Source organism: Chanos chanos, chromosome 15 (genome assembly GCF_902362185.1).
Source record: "Chanos chanos chromosome 15, fChaCha1.1, whole genome shotgun sequence".
NCBI lineage: Eukaryota > Metazoa > Chordata > Actinopteri > Gonorynchiformes > Chanidae > Chanos > Chanos chanos.
In genome coordinates, this window is record NC_044509.1 from 11,383,370 (window position 1) to 11,398,244 (window position 14,875).

At 40.8% G+C, this 14,875-nt stretch overlaps 2 protein-coding genes across 2 annotated transcripts; one reads left to right on the forward strand and one right to left on the reverse strand.

Moving 5' to 3' along the window:
- Nucleotides 1-1,377: 1,377 nt before the first annotated feature.
- map3k7cl (map3k7 C-terminal like) lies at nucleotides 1,378-7,331 on the reverse strand. Its single transcript, XM_030793086.1, has 4 exons — nucleotides 7,256-7,331; nucleotides 5,952-6,010; nucleotides 4,419-4,534; nucleotides 1,378-1,680 (listed from the first exon to the last, which is right to left on the reverse strand). The coding sequence occupies exons 1-4, from the start codon at nucleotides 7,329-7,331 to the stop codon at nucleotides 1,500-1,502; spliced, it is 432 nt and encodes a 143-aa protein (XP_030648946.1). The 3' UTR covers nucleotides 1,378-1,499.
- Nucleotides 7,332-8,721: 1,390 nt separating this feature from the next.
- Nucleotides 8,722-14,667, forward strand: cct8 (chaperonin containing TCP1, subunit 8 (theta)). Its single transcript, XM_030792412.1, has 15 exons — nucleotides 8,722-8,850; nucleotides 9,723-9,813; nucleotides 10,016-10,095; nucleotides 10,268-10,417; nucleotides 10,536-10,716; nucleotides 10,878-10,939; nucleotides 11,072-11,209; nucleotides 11,423-11,601; nucleotides 12,006-12,072; nucleotides 12,211-12,298; nucleotides 12,426-12,541; nucleotides 12,708-12,779; nucleotides 12,892-13,056; nucleotides 13,176-13,295; nucleotides 14,346-14,667. The coding sequence occupies exons 1-15, from the start codon at nucleotides 8,791-8,793 to the stop codon at nucleotides 14,415-14,417; spliced, it is 1,641 nt and encodes a 546-aa protein (XP_030648272.1). The 5' UTR covers nucleotides 8,722-8,790; the 3' UTR covers nucleotides 14,418-14,667.
- The last annotated feature ends 208 nt before the right edge of the window (nucleotides 14,668-14,875 follow it).

The following is a 14,875-nucleotide window of genomic DNA, read 5'->3' on the forward strand; positions in this document are numbered from 1 at the left end:
AAACGCAGTCATTTCAAGTGCACAGTATTTTCACGTTTACAAATCCGTTTTTAGTATTTCTCTTTTTCAAAGAAACGCATAAAAATAAAAACTGCTGTAATGGTAGAGTTTCCTTCATAAAGATGACAGGAAAATATTGTAATCTGACCATCTGTGAATGTTAAAATGGTCTCTCGGTGCGTTCCTGAAGGCTTTAACACAATTAACTTTTTTTGGACACTCTCGTCAACATGTATGTCATATCCATGTGACCCCTTACAATTCTCAGAGACAAATATAAAAGTTATGGAGGTGTGGTAACACTCACCTTTCATATCACCGTGACGAAAGGAGGCTACAGATTAAGGTAACTTGTTACAATATTCACAAATTCTTCACCGCATTGACTTCAGATCAGAACAAGGAGGTGCCCGTGTTCCTACCAAAGATCATGTGACATTTGCCAAAAAACATAATTGTCCCGCCTACTCAAACACGGTCCTTCCTTCTATAGGTTGTTGGTTCAGTCTATTTGAATAGTAAGGACTTCCTTCACTCGCGTGTAATGTCAAAGTATCTCTTATATGGATTTGCGTGTGCTTGTTGATTGTGTAAATTGCAAAATGATTACATGAATGTAAATAACTTTTGTTCTCGCTGATATTTAAGTGATCAAAATAGCTTTAAAAGAAGAAAAACTATGTCAAACCCGCAACCCCCACCCACCCGTCAACCTTTACACCACATCTCCACCCCGGATTAAACCGAGCAATCATCTTGTTGACAAACTGGTTTTTTAAAACAAACTTGCACCACTGAACTATAAACTGGCAGGTTTTTGTTAAACCACTGACATATTTTAAAGGCAGCTCAGGCGTCACTAGTTGTAAGTGTTTGTCATCCAAGAGTTTCACAATGCTGAAATGAGCTCATGTCATAAAACTTCAGGCCCGCTTGACAGATAAGAGTTACGGTTTTTACGCGTTAAAGTGGGACTTTAAACAAACATTTATAAACATGGAATAACGCTAAAGTACATAGCATAAAAACCAGGAATTCTTTGTTACGTCGTCTACTAGTTTCTTATGGTAATATTACACTGCACCAGTTACGTGAACCCACGGACCGACTTAAATCCTCCACACACTGAAAGACTAGAAGCATAATGATATATATACACAAGTTTACGTAATATTTATTCTCTCACAAACTGAATATTATAACCTGGCCAATTCAACAATAAGAAATTTTACAATGGCAAACGCATTTTATATATGTATATATGTCACAGAAGTAGAACAACAAACATCAGAACGTCTCTGAGCCTCCAGCTGAACAAACAAAAGAGAAAAAATATTGTGCTTTTACATATTGTCAGATATTTATAACCCCTCTGTTTCATGTAAAGGATTTTAACAAGACAATGGTTTACCCCCACCCTGTCAGACTCTTATGCCCCTCTCCCAAATACAAAGATCCCATTGGATATAAAGGGTTCAGATCCTTGTGTAAGTCAAAGGTCATGAGGACCCTTGTCTCTTTTGATTGGCCACACGAAGAGTCTCTAGCTGCTGGGTACGCTGACTGTGGACTGTGACCAAGGTCCGGTTCTCCTCTGTGAGGACTCTGAACTCTTCTTCGAGACGTGCGATCTCCATCGACGCCTTCTCGTCCTCAAACAGCTCCGCTATTAGTTGTCTCCTACGGTGTAGAGCAAAATAGGTAAAACGCCATAAAACAACAGCAAAGTTCATCTGTGTGACACACACGGTATTACAAATTAACATGGGAAGAAAAACACATGTGTGGTTAAAATGCTTAACTTCACTACACGCATACTCTGACCCATTTTTCCACACATACGGAGATGTTTCTGATAGACATTTTCTGCTCACATACAAATACACCACAGTAGTTTAACTGTGTGTGCATTGTTCCTGCAGCTCAAGTTCATGTCAACAAAGCAGTGTGCTATGAACCAGTATGGCCCTGGGCCACTTAGCAAATCTCTCTCCATGTCTGGCCTTTGGACTGAGGCAGTGGCTTTAACGGCGGCATGGGGAGGAGACAATGCTTTCAGTGTTGCAACAACTGAGCCATCATAGATTTGTAGCTCCAAGAATGTTTGGAAGCCAAATACAAATGGTCAAACATGTTTGAGACGTCAAGGAAGCTCTAAACAGAAAGTGCTAGAAAAACAAGGAACAACGAAAAGGCTATTTATGTTCTGCGGGTAGATACGGAATGTTTACAGGCAGCGTCGATTCTTTTGTTTCCATGGCATCAAGGTAACAGCACGCAACAAACCATTCAGTAAAAGTCAGTGGGGCCGATTCATAAATGTTACCTCTAAAGGGAATTCACCTGCATTTCTGATCACGTGTAATACTATTTTTAACTGGGTCAGTGGGTAAACTTTAAACAAGTTTGAGTTTAATCTCTTTAATAGTCCCACAATGGGGAAATTTGACTTCTGCATTTTAACCCATCTGAGAGAGCGGTGAACACACACACACACACACTAAGAGCAGTGAACAAAGAGCACACTCACACAGGGGGCAGTGAGCACACGCGCGCACACACACAGAACAGCGGGCAGCCGCAGCCGCAGCACCCGGGAAGCAGTTGGGGGTTAGGTGCCTTGCCCAAGGGTACTTCAGCCGTGCATATTGGGGGGAGGGGAAAGCGCTGTTCGTTGGGATTGTCCCTTCGAAAAAGTTAACGAAGAAGAGGAAGAGACTTTCTCTTCGCCGTAAAACGTAAGAATGCTTTAACAGGCGTGACCCTTGACTTAAATGTCCCAAACAAAAGAGAGAAAGTTCGTTAGCAAATGTCAGTGCTGTCGCATGGCTTACCAATGATTCTAAAGAGGTAAAAGAGCACACGGCACGACTATGATTCATAAAACAGGCAAAAAAAAAAAAAAAAAAAGAAAAAACTTTGGTATGCTACCTCTTAAAGAAACTTATTCGATGACTGATCTCAGACCTCAGTAATGTTATCAGCCAAGAATACTTTTCCTGTTCCAGAGAATCTAGGCTCACTGTCAACTACAACTTTGAGAGCTAAATAAAACTGTACATTTTTTTTAAATGGTAAATTGATTCTTTAAACAGTTGAAATATTGTCAGAACAGGACTGTTTATTCAGTGAGAGCTATTGCTAAATATGAGAAGCTGAGCTGAGAAGCTAGCAGGTTTCTGAAATCCTGTTTTAGTGGGCTATCGCATCATCTTTTATAATAAATTGAGAGTATGTCCCGCAAACATCTCCTCTACAAAACACAACGATATCAAGGTTTTTTTTTCTCCAGCGTCTTCTCCTTTCATTGTAGTGAGGATGGAACATGAGGGGTGTTTCATGACACAACACACTGGACAAGCATGTAAGCAACTGTCATGATTACATGTGGTTATTTTTAAACAGAAGCACATGTCTTGTAAGGAAACCCTCATGTCATTCAGCGTGGAATGCATCCTAAGAGAGGGCAGCGGACAAAGAGTTTAGTGTTGCATCAGACGATGTCCGACAGAAATCAGAGGAGAGTGCTGGACCTATGTACCAGTTACTATATTATTATGGTTCTATAATATAACACTGTAATACCATAGTATTATTACATACCAAATATAATTTTATATTTGGAAAATACGATATTTGCTTTACTAATCTGCAGTAATTCTGAATTAATCTATACATACATCTATATTTTGTTTTGTAAAAGACAAGCAGAAATACCCCTTAGTTTGTTACTCTCTCTCTCTCTTTCTCTCTGTATGTGTGTGTGTGTGTCGGGTTTATGTGTATGCATCCGTGGTTGTGGATGTGTGACATTCGGGAAATTAATGGGAAAGCGACTTCCAAAAATGGAAACCGTTTTCCTCCATTTGTGGAATTATGCTGTAAGCAATATTAGCCAATGGTTCTAAACCACAGCAAGATATTTCTATTTAGAAACTGAAAAGGGGTAGTGTCTGTGCCTCTGAAATTTCCCTGGCTACAACAAACCATATCCCCTTGTGACAAATAGTGAAGTAAGCGCCTGACAGTAAAAAAAAAAAAAAAAAATCACAGATTACCTCTCATTCAATTGTCTTTTTCTCAAATATCCTGCCCATATCTCACATCTTCCTTTCTTATTTCCCTTCCTCAATCAAGAGCATTAATGGGCTCAGCAGAACAAGCATGTGGATATTTTGTAACTCATAAATTTGTACATGTGTGTGCGTGTACACAGTATCAATCTATCTGTCTATCTATCTGTATCTATATATAGGCATAAATATATACATATACAGGTGTATATATATATGTGTGTGTGTGTGTGTGTGTGTGTGTATATATATATATATATATATATATATATATATATATATATATATATAATGTGTGTGTGTGTGTGTATATATATATAATTGACTTTTGCTCTTTTGACTTACTTTCGATCCTCCAGCAGGGCGATTTCATGTTTGACCTGGTGGAACTCCTTGGCCATCTTGCAGTGGTTTTTATAGACTTCTACAGACTCCTTTAAAGCCTGACAAGGCAACACTGGCTGACAGAACGAATGGGGGGGGGGGGAATGAAAAGAATAGGTAGTGTTTCATCCAGAGGTAAAGATATTGCTCCAAATGCAGTGACTGAACTCATAAACTGGCCCTTGATCGAGTCATTAATCAATAAATCATTCACATGAGGGAAGAGGCCATTTCTAGGCTCTGACATTTTCCACTGGTCGAATAACAGATGTCTCTCAGTAGCTTATACTGCCTAAGTGTTTTCAGATAATGTTTGTCAAAAAGATACATCAGTTTTTGTTTCATTTGTTTACCACGTCGGTATTTTATATGAGTGTATGCTGGTCCAGTTGATGAATAAACATGAGCAGAGCGGCTAGCCCCGATACCTTGGGTTGCGAGTGTCTAAACACACAATAGAAACACATGGGAACTTGCTGCGTAATAGCCCCCACATAATTCTACTGTCTAGACTTCTGCTTTCACAGTGACTCATGATGAGCAAAGTTAGTCACAAAGCTGTTTACACTAAAGCCTGCTCTCCTTCATTCCTTTTTCATTTCCATCAAAGCCCTACAAACATTATGTCTATCTAAATGTGGAGGTATTGTTTTACGCTGGTATCCAACGCAGTCTTTGCTATTCCGATTTGGTGCTTTAAGAGTGGCCTAATATAATTTGCAGAAGTTAACATAGTAATGTATTCTCCCTTAATAAAAAAAGTAACAGTAAGTAAAAGTGGTGCGTTCAAACGACAGTTTTTTGTTTGCTAAAAAGAGAACAAACAGCGTGAGTAATACTTCCCGTTCGTGAACAACTATCAATAATCCCTCAGTTATGGTCAAGCATGGGGATTTTCAGGGTCCATGATATTCTTACAAAACTGAAATGTAAAAAAAAAATCACATTTCAGCACTGCCCTCTAGTGTTTAAAATAGGCAACATCATCAGGCACATCTATTCGGGTTCTAAAGCATCTGTATTCTGTATTAAATAAAGAACTTAAGGCAATCACTAACATCTTTTTTGTGACACGTGTCACATTATCATCTTCCAAACGATATCCTTGTGTAGTTTCTATAAAAACTAACGAAAACGACAATCGTCATTACATTTATGATATTGCGAAACAGATGTAATTACTGGTATTTTGGGAAACATGTAGCGGGAAAGAGCTGGCTCATTTGGCTTCCCCTCGTGAATCCTCTGTGCGGGAAGCAACTCTTGCACTATGTTGCACAACATACATGGTGGCTATTTCTGGTGTTGAAGTCTATCAATAGCCATGAAGATTGATCCTTTCTGCTTTCATCTCAACACCTGTTATTCCCTGCCCTCAATCACCTATTAAGTCTATTTTGAATAAAGATACTTTGCGTGCTGATGTCAGCATTCATGAATACTGTCCACTACAGAGTGTGTTATTAATGGAGTGATATGATGTCAGATGTTTACCTGCAAACGCTGCTCGAGATCAGGAAAAGATGGCAGAGGATTTTCTGCATCTTTCAACTCTGCGATGAAAGAAAAAAAAGAATGTAATCAAGAAAAGAAGAGAACAGAATCGGCGTTACTTGATACGGAGACGCTGGACATAACTAAAGCTTAAAACCATCATCCCAAGGCCAGAGTGGTGACGTTTTAAGCCTGTTCAATCCAAGAATCTGGCCATGACGTGAGGTTTTTGTAGGCTCTTGGCCAAGAACATGCGCGCTGGGGCAAAGAGTGAAGCTTTCACTCGGTAGACATTTCAGTCAAACTCTTGAGCGTTTAATTAGACCTTTGACAGACAAATTATTTGCACATGCTACTTCCATGCCAGCTATGCCCGTGCGGAGTTCTCAGATGTACGCTGAGAATCCTCTGATGCGTTTGTTGCGATGTACCAACTGATGGGCCAGTTACAAGTGATTTCTATGCATGTGCACATGTTCTGTTCCTTAATACAATGTGACTGGTATGCCAATTTATAAATTTAAAAAAATGGTAAATAGGATCAAGGAACAAAATCGGCTCTAACATTGGGACATGTGAAAACATTTTGTTTGTGAAAACACAGAGAGAGAGAGAGAGAGAGAGAGAGAGAGAGAGAGAGAGAGAGAGTAACGGTTTATGTGACTGTGAGAGGGTATGTGTATTCTTTGTAAATGCATCATAAAAAAAAAAAAGTTTGTTAGCGCTCGCTAAAACAGTAGATACATAGACTGGATAAGCCGGACTCTTGTCTGTGTGATGCTAAAAACGTTTCCCTTTAGATAGAATCGCGGGATGACGAGGGGGTTTAGGGCTCCAGTGTAGGTTGAAGTGTTAAATGCTTTTAAATATAGGCCAGTGTTCTAAAAGCGAGACAGTGAATCACGCACCAGTGTGGTATTAAAGAGGAAATCTGACGCTGGGACGACCGTGCTGCAGCTGCTGCCGAAGCATTTGCCTGAATAGCCGTAAAACACTTTGACAGCACGGTCGACTGTGAGGCAAGGTAGATATTTTGTTTTTAAGATGCCAAAGGCCTACTAAAATAGAGGGACCACCTGTCTCACTCAGAAGAATGAGCAAAGTTAAACTGATACTATAAGAGACAGGGTGGGGGGGGGGGGGGGGGGCTGGACTGGCTTTTGCTAGTTGCTGTTTTAGTGAGAGGACTGCAATATATGTGTTGGACATACACCACAAGTGGGACAGGACAAACGTCTTCCTAGTCCTTAAATCAAACGTTTAAGGACGTCCAAATCATACTTAAGGAATGGAGAGACACTAACCTGAGGCATCGTCGAGACTGAAGGCAATTCTAACTTCAGGTTTATCAGGAGATACTCTTCTGGTTGAGGTGATCATTTATTCCTTAGGGGAGAACGTTTAAAAAAATAAAAATAAAATGACAGAGTACTCAAAGCACGCCCGTCTCTCAGTAAGCACAGAGGACAGTAAAATGAGATCATCCACCTCTCGTGGGATATGACTGCATTTCATCATACACCTAAATATACAACAGGGATAAAATAATTAGCGATTGGTCTTATCCGAAGCACACCCTGTGAGGTCAGACTACCATGAGACCGACAAATTACTCATGCTGTAAACTTTACATTATTTTTTAAATCTGAATAACGTGAAGAGAATTAATTTATTTATTGAAAACAAATACTTATAGTAATCAAAAATATGAACTAATAACAGTCATGTCACATCATCACCATTTTTTTGGGGGGGGGGGGGGGGGGGGGGGATCACACAATACAGAAGCGCGAAAGAATACAAAAGAATGCTCACCTGGAAACACAGCCTAATATCCTACAACTTGAAATGTTTAAGTCGCGAGTGAAAGTGGCTTCAAATTGCTCCAAAAGTCAAACAAGCGCTCCCCCGTCCTAGGTCCCTTTGCGGTTTCAGCGGCTCATGAACAGCGATCTGTTTGTGTTGTATAAAACGCAAACAGTCACAATTTTATCGTGCATAGAAAATCTTCAGTCGTATTTTGAACCAGTGACATCCAGATCGTAACGGTCACTCTGCTCAAGGGACTGGCACAGAAGAAAGATGCTCACCACGTCCATGTGTGCCGATTGTGTGCCAGTCAAATGGGTCGTATGGGATGACTTTAGACTAGAACAATGTACATACCACCAATCAGCGCTCACGGACAAATACCCTACAGACACGGACGGGTAATAGAGTCAGAATGACATCTATTGTCATCAGTGAAATCGAACAAAGTGGAAAAAATAATCAACAATATTCTCGAATACATTATGATACAGTTTTGAGGCGTACAGTTGTTTTCAAGCAGCAGCACACAATTAATAAAATGACAAAAAAGAAAGAAAATCAAGAAATCTATCTATCTATCTATCTATCTATCTATCTATCTATCTATCTATCTATCTATCTATCTATCTATCTATCTATCTATCTATCTATCTTTCTTTCTTTCTTTCTTTCTTTTTGTAATATATAGAACGGAGGATGTTGGTGAAAATGGATGAAAAACATGCTTTGGCATTTGTTTCTTCTCTACGTTTCTTTGCTTTCCTTATCGTTGTGCTATATTAGATAATGCTATATTTTGGTACAAGCCAAGATGCTGAATTCAGAAATAGACAAGCGGTCACGCCTTTGGAGTCAATCGATTAATTCGTCGTTTCACTAGTTCGCCTAGCTGTTTGACGGGCTTCATCCATGTTGCGTCAATCATTACTTTGGTCTTCCTTTTTTTAGCTGCACGCCTGTCTGATACGGAGTCTCTCGCAGCATCAGTTCAGATTCTGTGGTTTACCGGGGCTGTTAAAAGTTGAAAATGGCCCTTCACGTACCTAAGGCTCCGGGCTTTGCCCAAATGTTGAAGGATGGTGCAAAGGTATGTTTGGTTTGTTCGTAATTGAAACTCTGGCGTAATGGATTAATGGGCTCTCTCGGCTAAGATCCACTTAGCTGGCTAGCGTCCTAGCCCATGCACTGTCATGTGGAGGGTTCTAGAACATAGGCCATAGCTGGCTAAGGTGTTACCCATGTAACATGTGAAAATTTTAAGTCCTGAAATATTTTTATTTACGATCAGAGTTTTCACCAGATAATTTTATTTGAGAGTTTAGGATTGCAAGCTAATAGTGAAGTAATTTATCGCCTAGCTTAAGTTATGTGCCGGCTAGCATGCTCACGTTAGCGGCATGTGCCGTCACCGGCTTCCGTTGCTAACCTAGCAACCTAATAAGGAACAATTAGCCAGCGCTGTAAGAATGCTCGTGTACTTTGTCTGCACTGAAAGTAAGGAATGGTTCCATTAACACTGTGTAACAAAATGGCTTGTATAGTTTATTGTGAACGAAGCTGACGTCAAACCTTTTAAGCTAATGTTTAGCAAGCAGCAAGGTTAGGGGTAGGAATGACCTGTTTAATAGATGATCTATCAGATATTATTTTCGGATCATGTTATTTTAGTATTTTCCATGCCATGCATTGTCTGCTTTTCATGCCTCATCATCCGTCTCCTTCACGCTGTCTCGCTAAATTGGTTGACTGTTAATCATTTGACCCGTTAGGTTTGCATCGAAAAGGCGTTGGTCTCCCTTGTTCTAACCGTTAGTCAGCCATTGAATGAAAGATATAGCTGTTTAGCTGTGTAGTTTGACTACACGAAAAAAATGTGATATTTTGATATTTTATTTGTCCACATATTGGCTGTATGGTTGTGCCATACGGGTAATATAAAGTTTCGATGTTGTTTATCAGCATTATTCAGGACTTGAGGAGGCAGTATTCAGAAACATCCAGGCATGCAAGGAACTGGCCCAGACGACACGAACTGCCTATGGACCCAATGGTGAGCTTCCATTGTACTGTCAATTTGATCTATACTATCTTATAATAACTTTGACAGATGTGAGAGATAGTGGTTAAAGACAAGATAAATGCCCCTTTTTTCAATAGAGGACATAGCCTGGTAGTCTCTGTGTTTAAACTGAGTAGAGCACCTGTTATGTGACTTACTGATCAAAAATTCCTATTCTTTTCCTTTTTAACAGGCATGAACAAAATGGTCATCAACCACTTGGAGAAGCTCTTTGTGACCAACGATGCTGCCACCATTCTGAGAGAGCTTGAGGTGAGTTTCTGACCTGCTGCACTCTGTAGTTATGACTGTAGTATTTCGCCTAGCACACGAAGGCATTGCAGCCCTTTTGATAAAGGTCACAAGTCCACATCTTTTAACATGTCAAAGTGACAGATTTGTGTTAAGTTCTCCAAACTAACAATTCTGTTCTTTGTGTTCACAGGTTCAGCACCCAGCCGCTAAGATGATCGTCATGGCCTCCCACATGCAGGAGCAGGAGGTCGGCGATGGGACCAACTTCGTCCTGGTCTTTGCTGGAGCTCTGCTGGAGCTGGCTGAGGAGTTGCTCAGAATGGGACTCTCTGTGTCAGAGGTGACCAGATGTTTCCCTCAGTCTATAACTCAGTCCCATTTACAGCTAAGGTTCTTCTGGAACCCAGGCGTCCACAGTCACATGATGATCCTAATTGTTTTCCCCATACTGACCACAGGTCATTGAAGGCTATGAGATGGCTTGTAAGAAGGCACTGGAGATTTTGCCAGATTGCGTGTGCTCCTCAGCTAAGAACCTGCATGACATGGACGAGGCCACGGCCATGATCCGCCCGGCGGTGATGAGCAAACAGTACGGTAACGAAGACTTCCTCGCCAACCTCATCGCCCAGGCCTGTGGTAAGAGCTCCGTTTCAGCAGGAGACAGAAATCTCCTGATTTGCTGCTATTTCTGTGACGTAATTTTATTTGGAAAATGATGTGTTTTGCTTCCTCTATTAAATACTTCAGCACTAATATGCTGCTAGGTTTGATAATGACTTTTTTGATTCCTTTTACAGTCTCTATTTTTCCTGAATCTGGTAATTTCAACGTGGACAATGTTAGAGTGTGCAAAATTCTGGTGAGTAATGGAAGTTAAAAACATTTCCAGAATTTAAGCTTCTCTGTTTATTTTCTGTGCAGACCTCTGTATTGTTCTTTTTATTTTTCTGATGGTGTCCTGAATATTGTGAATTTTATTTTGTTTTTGCAGGGTTCTGGTCTTAGCAACTCCTCAGTTCTGCATGGAATGGTTTTCAAAAAAGAGACCGAAGGAGACATCACATCAGTCAAGGATGCTAAGATCGCCGTGTTTTCATGTCCGTTTGACTGTTCAGTGACTGAAACAAAGGTAAAGGGAGGAACAAGCATCCCTGACACTTCAGCAGCCAGTCAGAGAAAAAAAACCTTAATGTTTTGTGTTTGCTTGCTTAGCCTTACTCTCAGTACACTCAGAATTGAAATGCTGGTTATCTTTGTTTATATTCGTATTCAAACACGGCTTTGTCATTTGGTGTGACTGTAGCCGTCATATGGAATGCTTATCTCTTTGTTGCGTCATTAGGGTACAGTGTTGATTAAGAATGCAGAGGAGCTGCTGAGTTTCAGCAAAGGAGAGGAAGACCTGATGGAGGCTCAGGTGAAGGCTATTGCCGAGACAGGCGCTAACATTGTGGTGACTGGGGGTAAAGTGGCTGACATGGCCCTTCACTATGCCAACAAATACCAACTCATGGTCGTTAGGTGAGACGTTAACATGTATGGATTCAATTTTGGGTCTTGTTTTGTGTCTGTGCCTGTGTTGTCTTATTTGTTTAGTAATTTGAGTCAGCTCTAATTGGTTTTGTGGTTCCATCAAGTTGTTTAGTAGCATCAACTGAGAATTCCTTTTACATATTTTATATTTTTCATTCCTTATATTTAATGTGTGATAAGTTAAAACAGAGCTGTTATTACAATATTCAAACTTCATAAGATCTCCGTGCTGTTTCCTATGTTTCCAACATGTTTCCCTTACAATTATGAGGATTTGATAGATTGTTGTAATTCTTATGGGTTTGGCTTTTTTTTGTATCAGCTTAAAGTTTGTGATGAAAGTTGACATTCTAGTTGAAGCTAAAGCTTTTATTTGCTCTGTGTTTCTTTAGGCTTAACTCAAAATGGGACCTGAGAAGGTTATGCAAAACCGTCGGCGCAGTGGCCCTACCCAAAATGGTACGTCTGATCTTACCCACACTTATTTCAAACTGATATGACGTGTGACTCACATCTGCCTTTTTAATACTTGCATCACATCCACATCTTGATAACCAGTGGACATATTAAAACCAAAACTGCCCCCCTCCTTCACAGACTGCCCCCACCCCCGAGGAGATGGGCCATTGTGATAGCGTGTACCTGACGGAGGTTGGAGACACACAGGTGGTGGTGTTTAAACACGGTAAAGGGCCTCTCCACACACGCACACGCATACACACACACACACACACACACACACACACTCTGTGTTTATTTGAATGTCTGATGGGTGATAACGTGTTGACCTCCTTCATCTCACTCTGGTCCAGACAAAGAGGATGGTGCCATCTCTACTATAGTGATCCGCGGCTCCACCGATAACCTGATGGACGACATCGAGCGGGCTGTCGACGACGGAGTCAACACCTTCAAGGTTCTCGTGAGGGTGAGTAACGAACTGCTAGTTTCAAGAAGGTTCTAGATTCACTTTTTGACGTCGGAAAACACATCTGAAACGACCGCTTAACTTTAACGAAGGCCGGTGCCAAAACGTTTGTCTTCATTGTTCAAGTATTGATAAAGCTGTTCAAAATTTGCACGTTGTCTTTCAGGACAAGCGTCTGGTGCCAGGAGCTGGTGCCACGGAAATTGAGCTGGCGAAACAGATAACGTCCTATGGAGAGGTAAGGCACAGTATTATTACTGTTATTTCTTATCTAACTAATTTAAGAGTGTGTACAACAGAACTGCCTTTACGTACTGTCCCGTGGTTTACTGTCTTCGTTTGTTTGTCAGTCTTGCCCCGGCCTGGAGCAGTACGCCATTAAGAAGTTCGGTGAGGCCTTTGAGGCTCTGCCACGGGCACTGGCGGAGAACTCGGGCGTGAAGGGGAACGAACTCATCTCCAAACTGTACGCAGCCCATCACGAGGGCAACAAGAACATGGGCTTCGACATCGAGGTGAGGAGAAGAGGGCGCGCAGCGGAGCGTCTGGCCGAACGTTAAACCCTAAACGCTCGACTCTTAAGGAAACGGCTTATGTTTTGCTGATGATTCGTGCGTTCCTGTTCCTCGTACAGGGTGACGGCGCCGCTTTGAAAGACATGCTAGAGGCTGGCGTCTTTGATCCTTTCCTGGTCAAACACTGGGGCATCAAACTGGCCACCAACGCAGCCGTCACAGTTCTCCGGGTTGACCAGGTCAGTCTCTCCCTCACACCCAACGACACGTCTGTTCTTTCTTTCTTTCTTTCTGTCTTTCTTTCTGTCTTTCTTTCTTTCTTTTTGTCTTAGTCAGTGGTGTGTTGAGTCCATGCATTGTAAACACAGCTGGAATTTTAATGACGATTATATGTGTATGTCAGATCATTATGGCTAAGCCAGCAGGGGGACCACGTGCTCCCAAACAGCAAGGACATTGGGACAAGGATGGATGGGAAGAGGAACCAGACAAATTTGACACACATCATTAATTTTAAAAAAACAAAAGTCCCCTGAAATGAGTGAGGTGCCTAAGTGAATTCATATCTATGTGTGCCTTAACCTCTGCATGGAGACACTCACAGTGGTGTGGAATATACATGTATATATATATTTTACGTATTTATTTCAAGACTTAGGATTCAGGTCTTGAATTTATCCGCTTTCTTAGCTCATTTTTATATATTCTTGTCAGATATGTTAGGTGTTGATTATATCTTGAATTTGAGTGAGGCTTGTGAATGTGTAAGTTGAGAGCTAGTTATTGTGGAACTTGTAGGACCTGTTTAATGATTGTTGGTTAATGAACCTGGATGGATATGAGTGAGAACTGTGCTTTGACACCGGATGGCACCAGACTAACTCCTGTTTGGTCACCTGTTGAGTTCATATAAATCCCTTTACTCCTGCACTGGAAGCTGAACATAACTGGTGACGTTTTTGACTCGGTGTGATTGCATGCAGCATGTTTTGAAAAGCACTTTTTTTCCCACTGCCAGAAAGGCATGAGTTACCACACAACGGTCACGGAACTGTGGAAATACCTGCATTAACTTGAGTGACTAAACCCTGGCCATTCCATAATTGCCTATGCATTTTTCTCATTCCTAAATGTTGAAATAAAATTTGAAATTCATCCTCTTACTAAAATGGCCAGTGGCATGTCTAACCTCAAGTTGCCGTGTGTCTCTTTTTTTTTTTTTGCCCCCCTCTCATTTTTCTTTCTCTTCTGGTCTGACTCGTGTATGTTTTTCTTTTGTTCCCGTGCAGATCATTATGGCTAAACCTGCAGGGGGCCCCAAAGCCCCCCAGGGGAAGAAAGACTGGGACGATGACGAATGAGACCGCGCTGTTAGTTAACATAATGTGTGTGCCCTACCCCATCTCCATTCTGCAATCTTCATTTCTCACAGTTGTTTATTTAATGTGCAACACCTCAGTTTTGTAAGTTTTTTTTTTTTTGTTGTTGTTTTTTGTTTTCTTTCTTTTTTTTTTTTTTAGAAAAACATGTACGTCATACATAACATGTAAACAAAAAATAAGCGGCTCTGCTTTCCTTTTTATGGTCCCAATAAAAGGCACTTGAGCTGTCCCCTCTGTTTGGTTATGCATTTTTACAAAATCTACAACATTTACAATTAACAAAAGTGATATTTTTTTCAACATTTGCAGCAGCTGTTCTCAAACGGAACACATGTAGAGAGGAGGTCAGTTCTACAGACTGGATGAAAAATAGCTTTCCTGTTCCCCTCCACTGGATACGTTTTATCACAACTATGTTAACAGACAAGTGGTTTTTA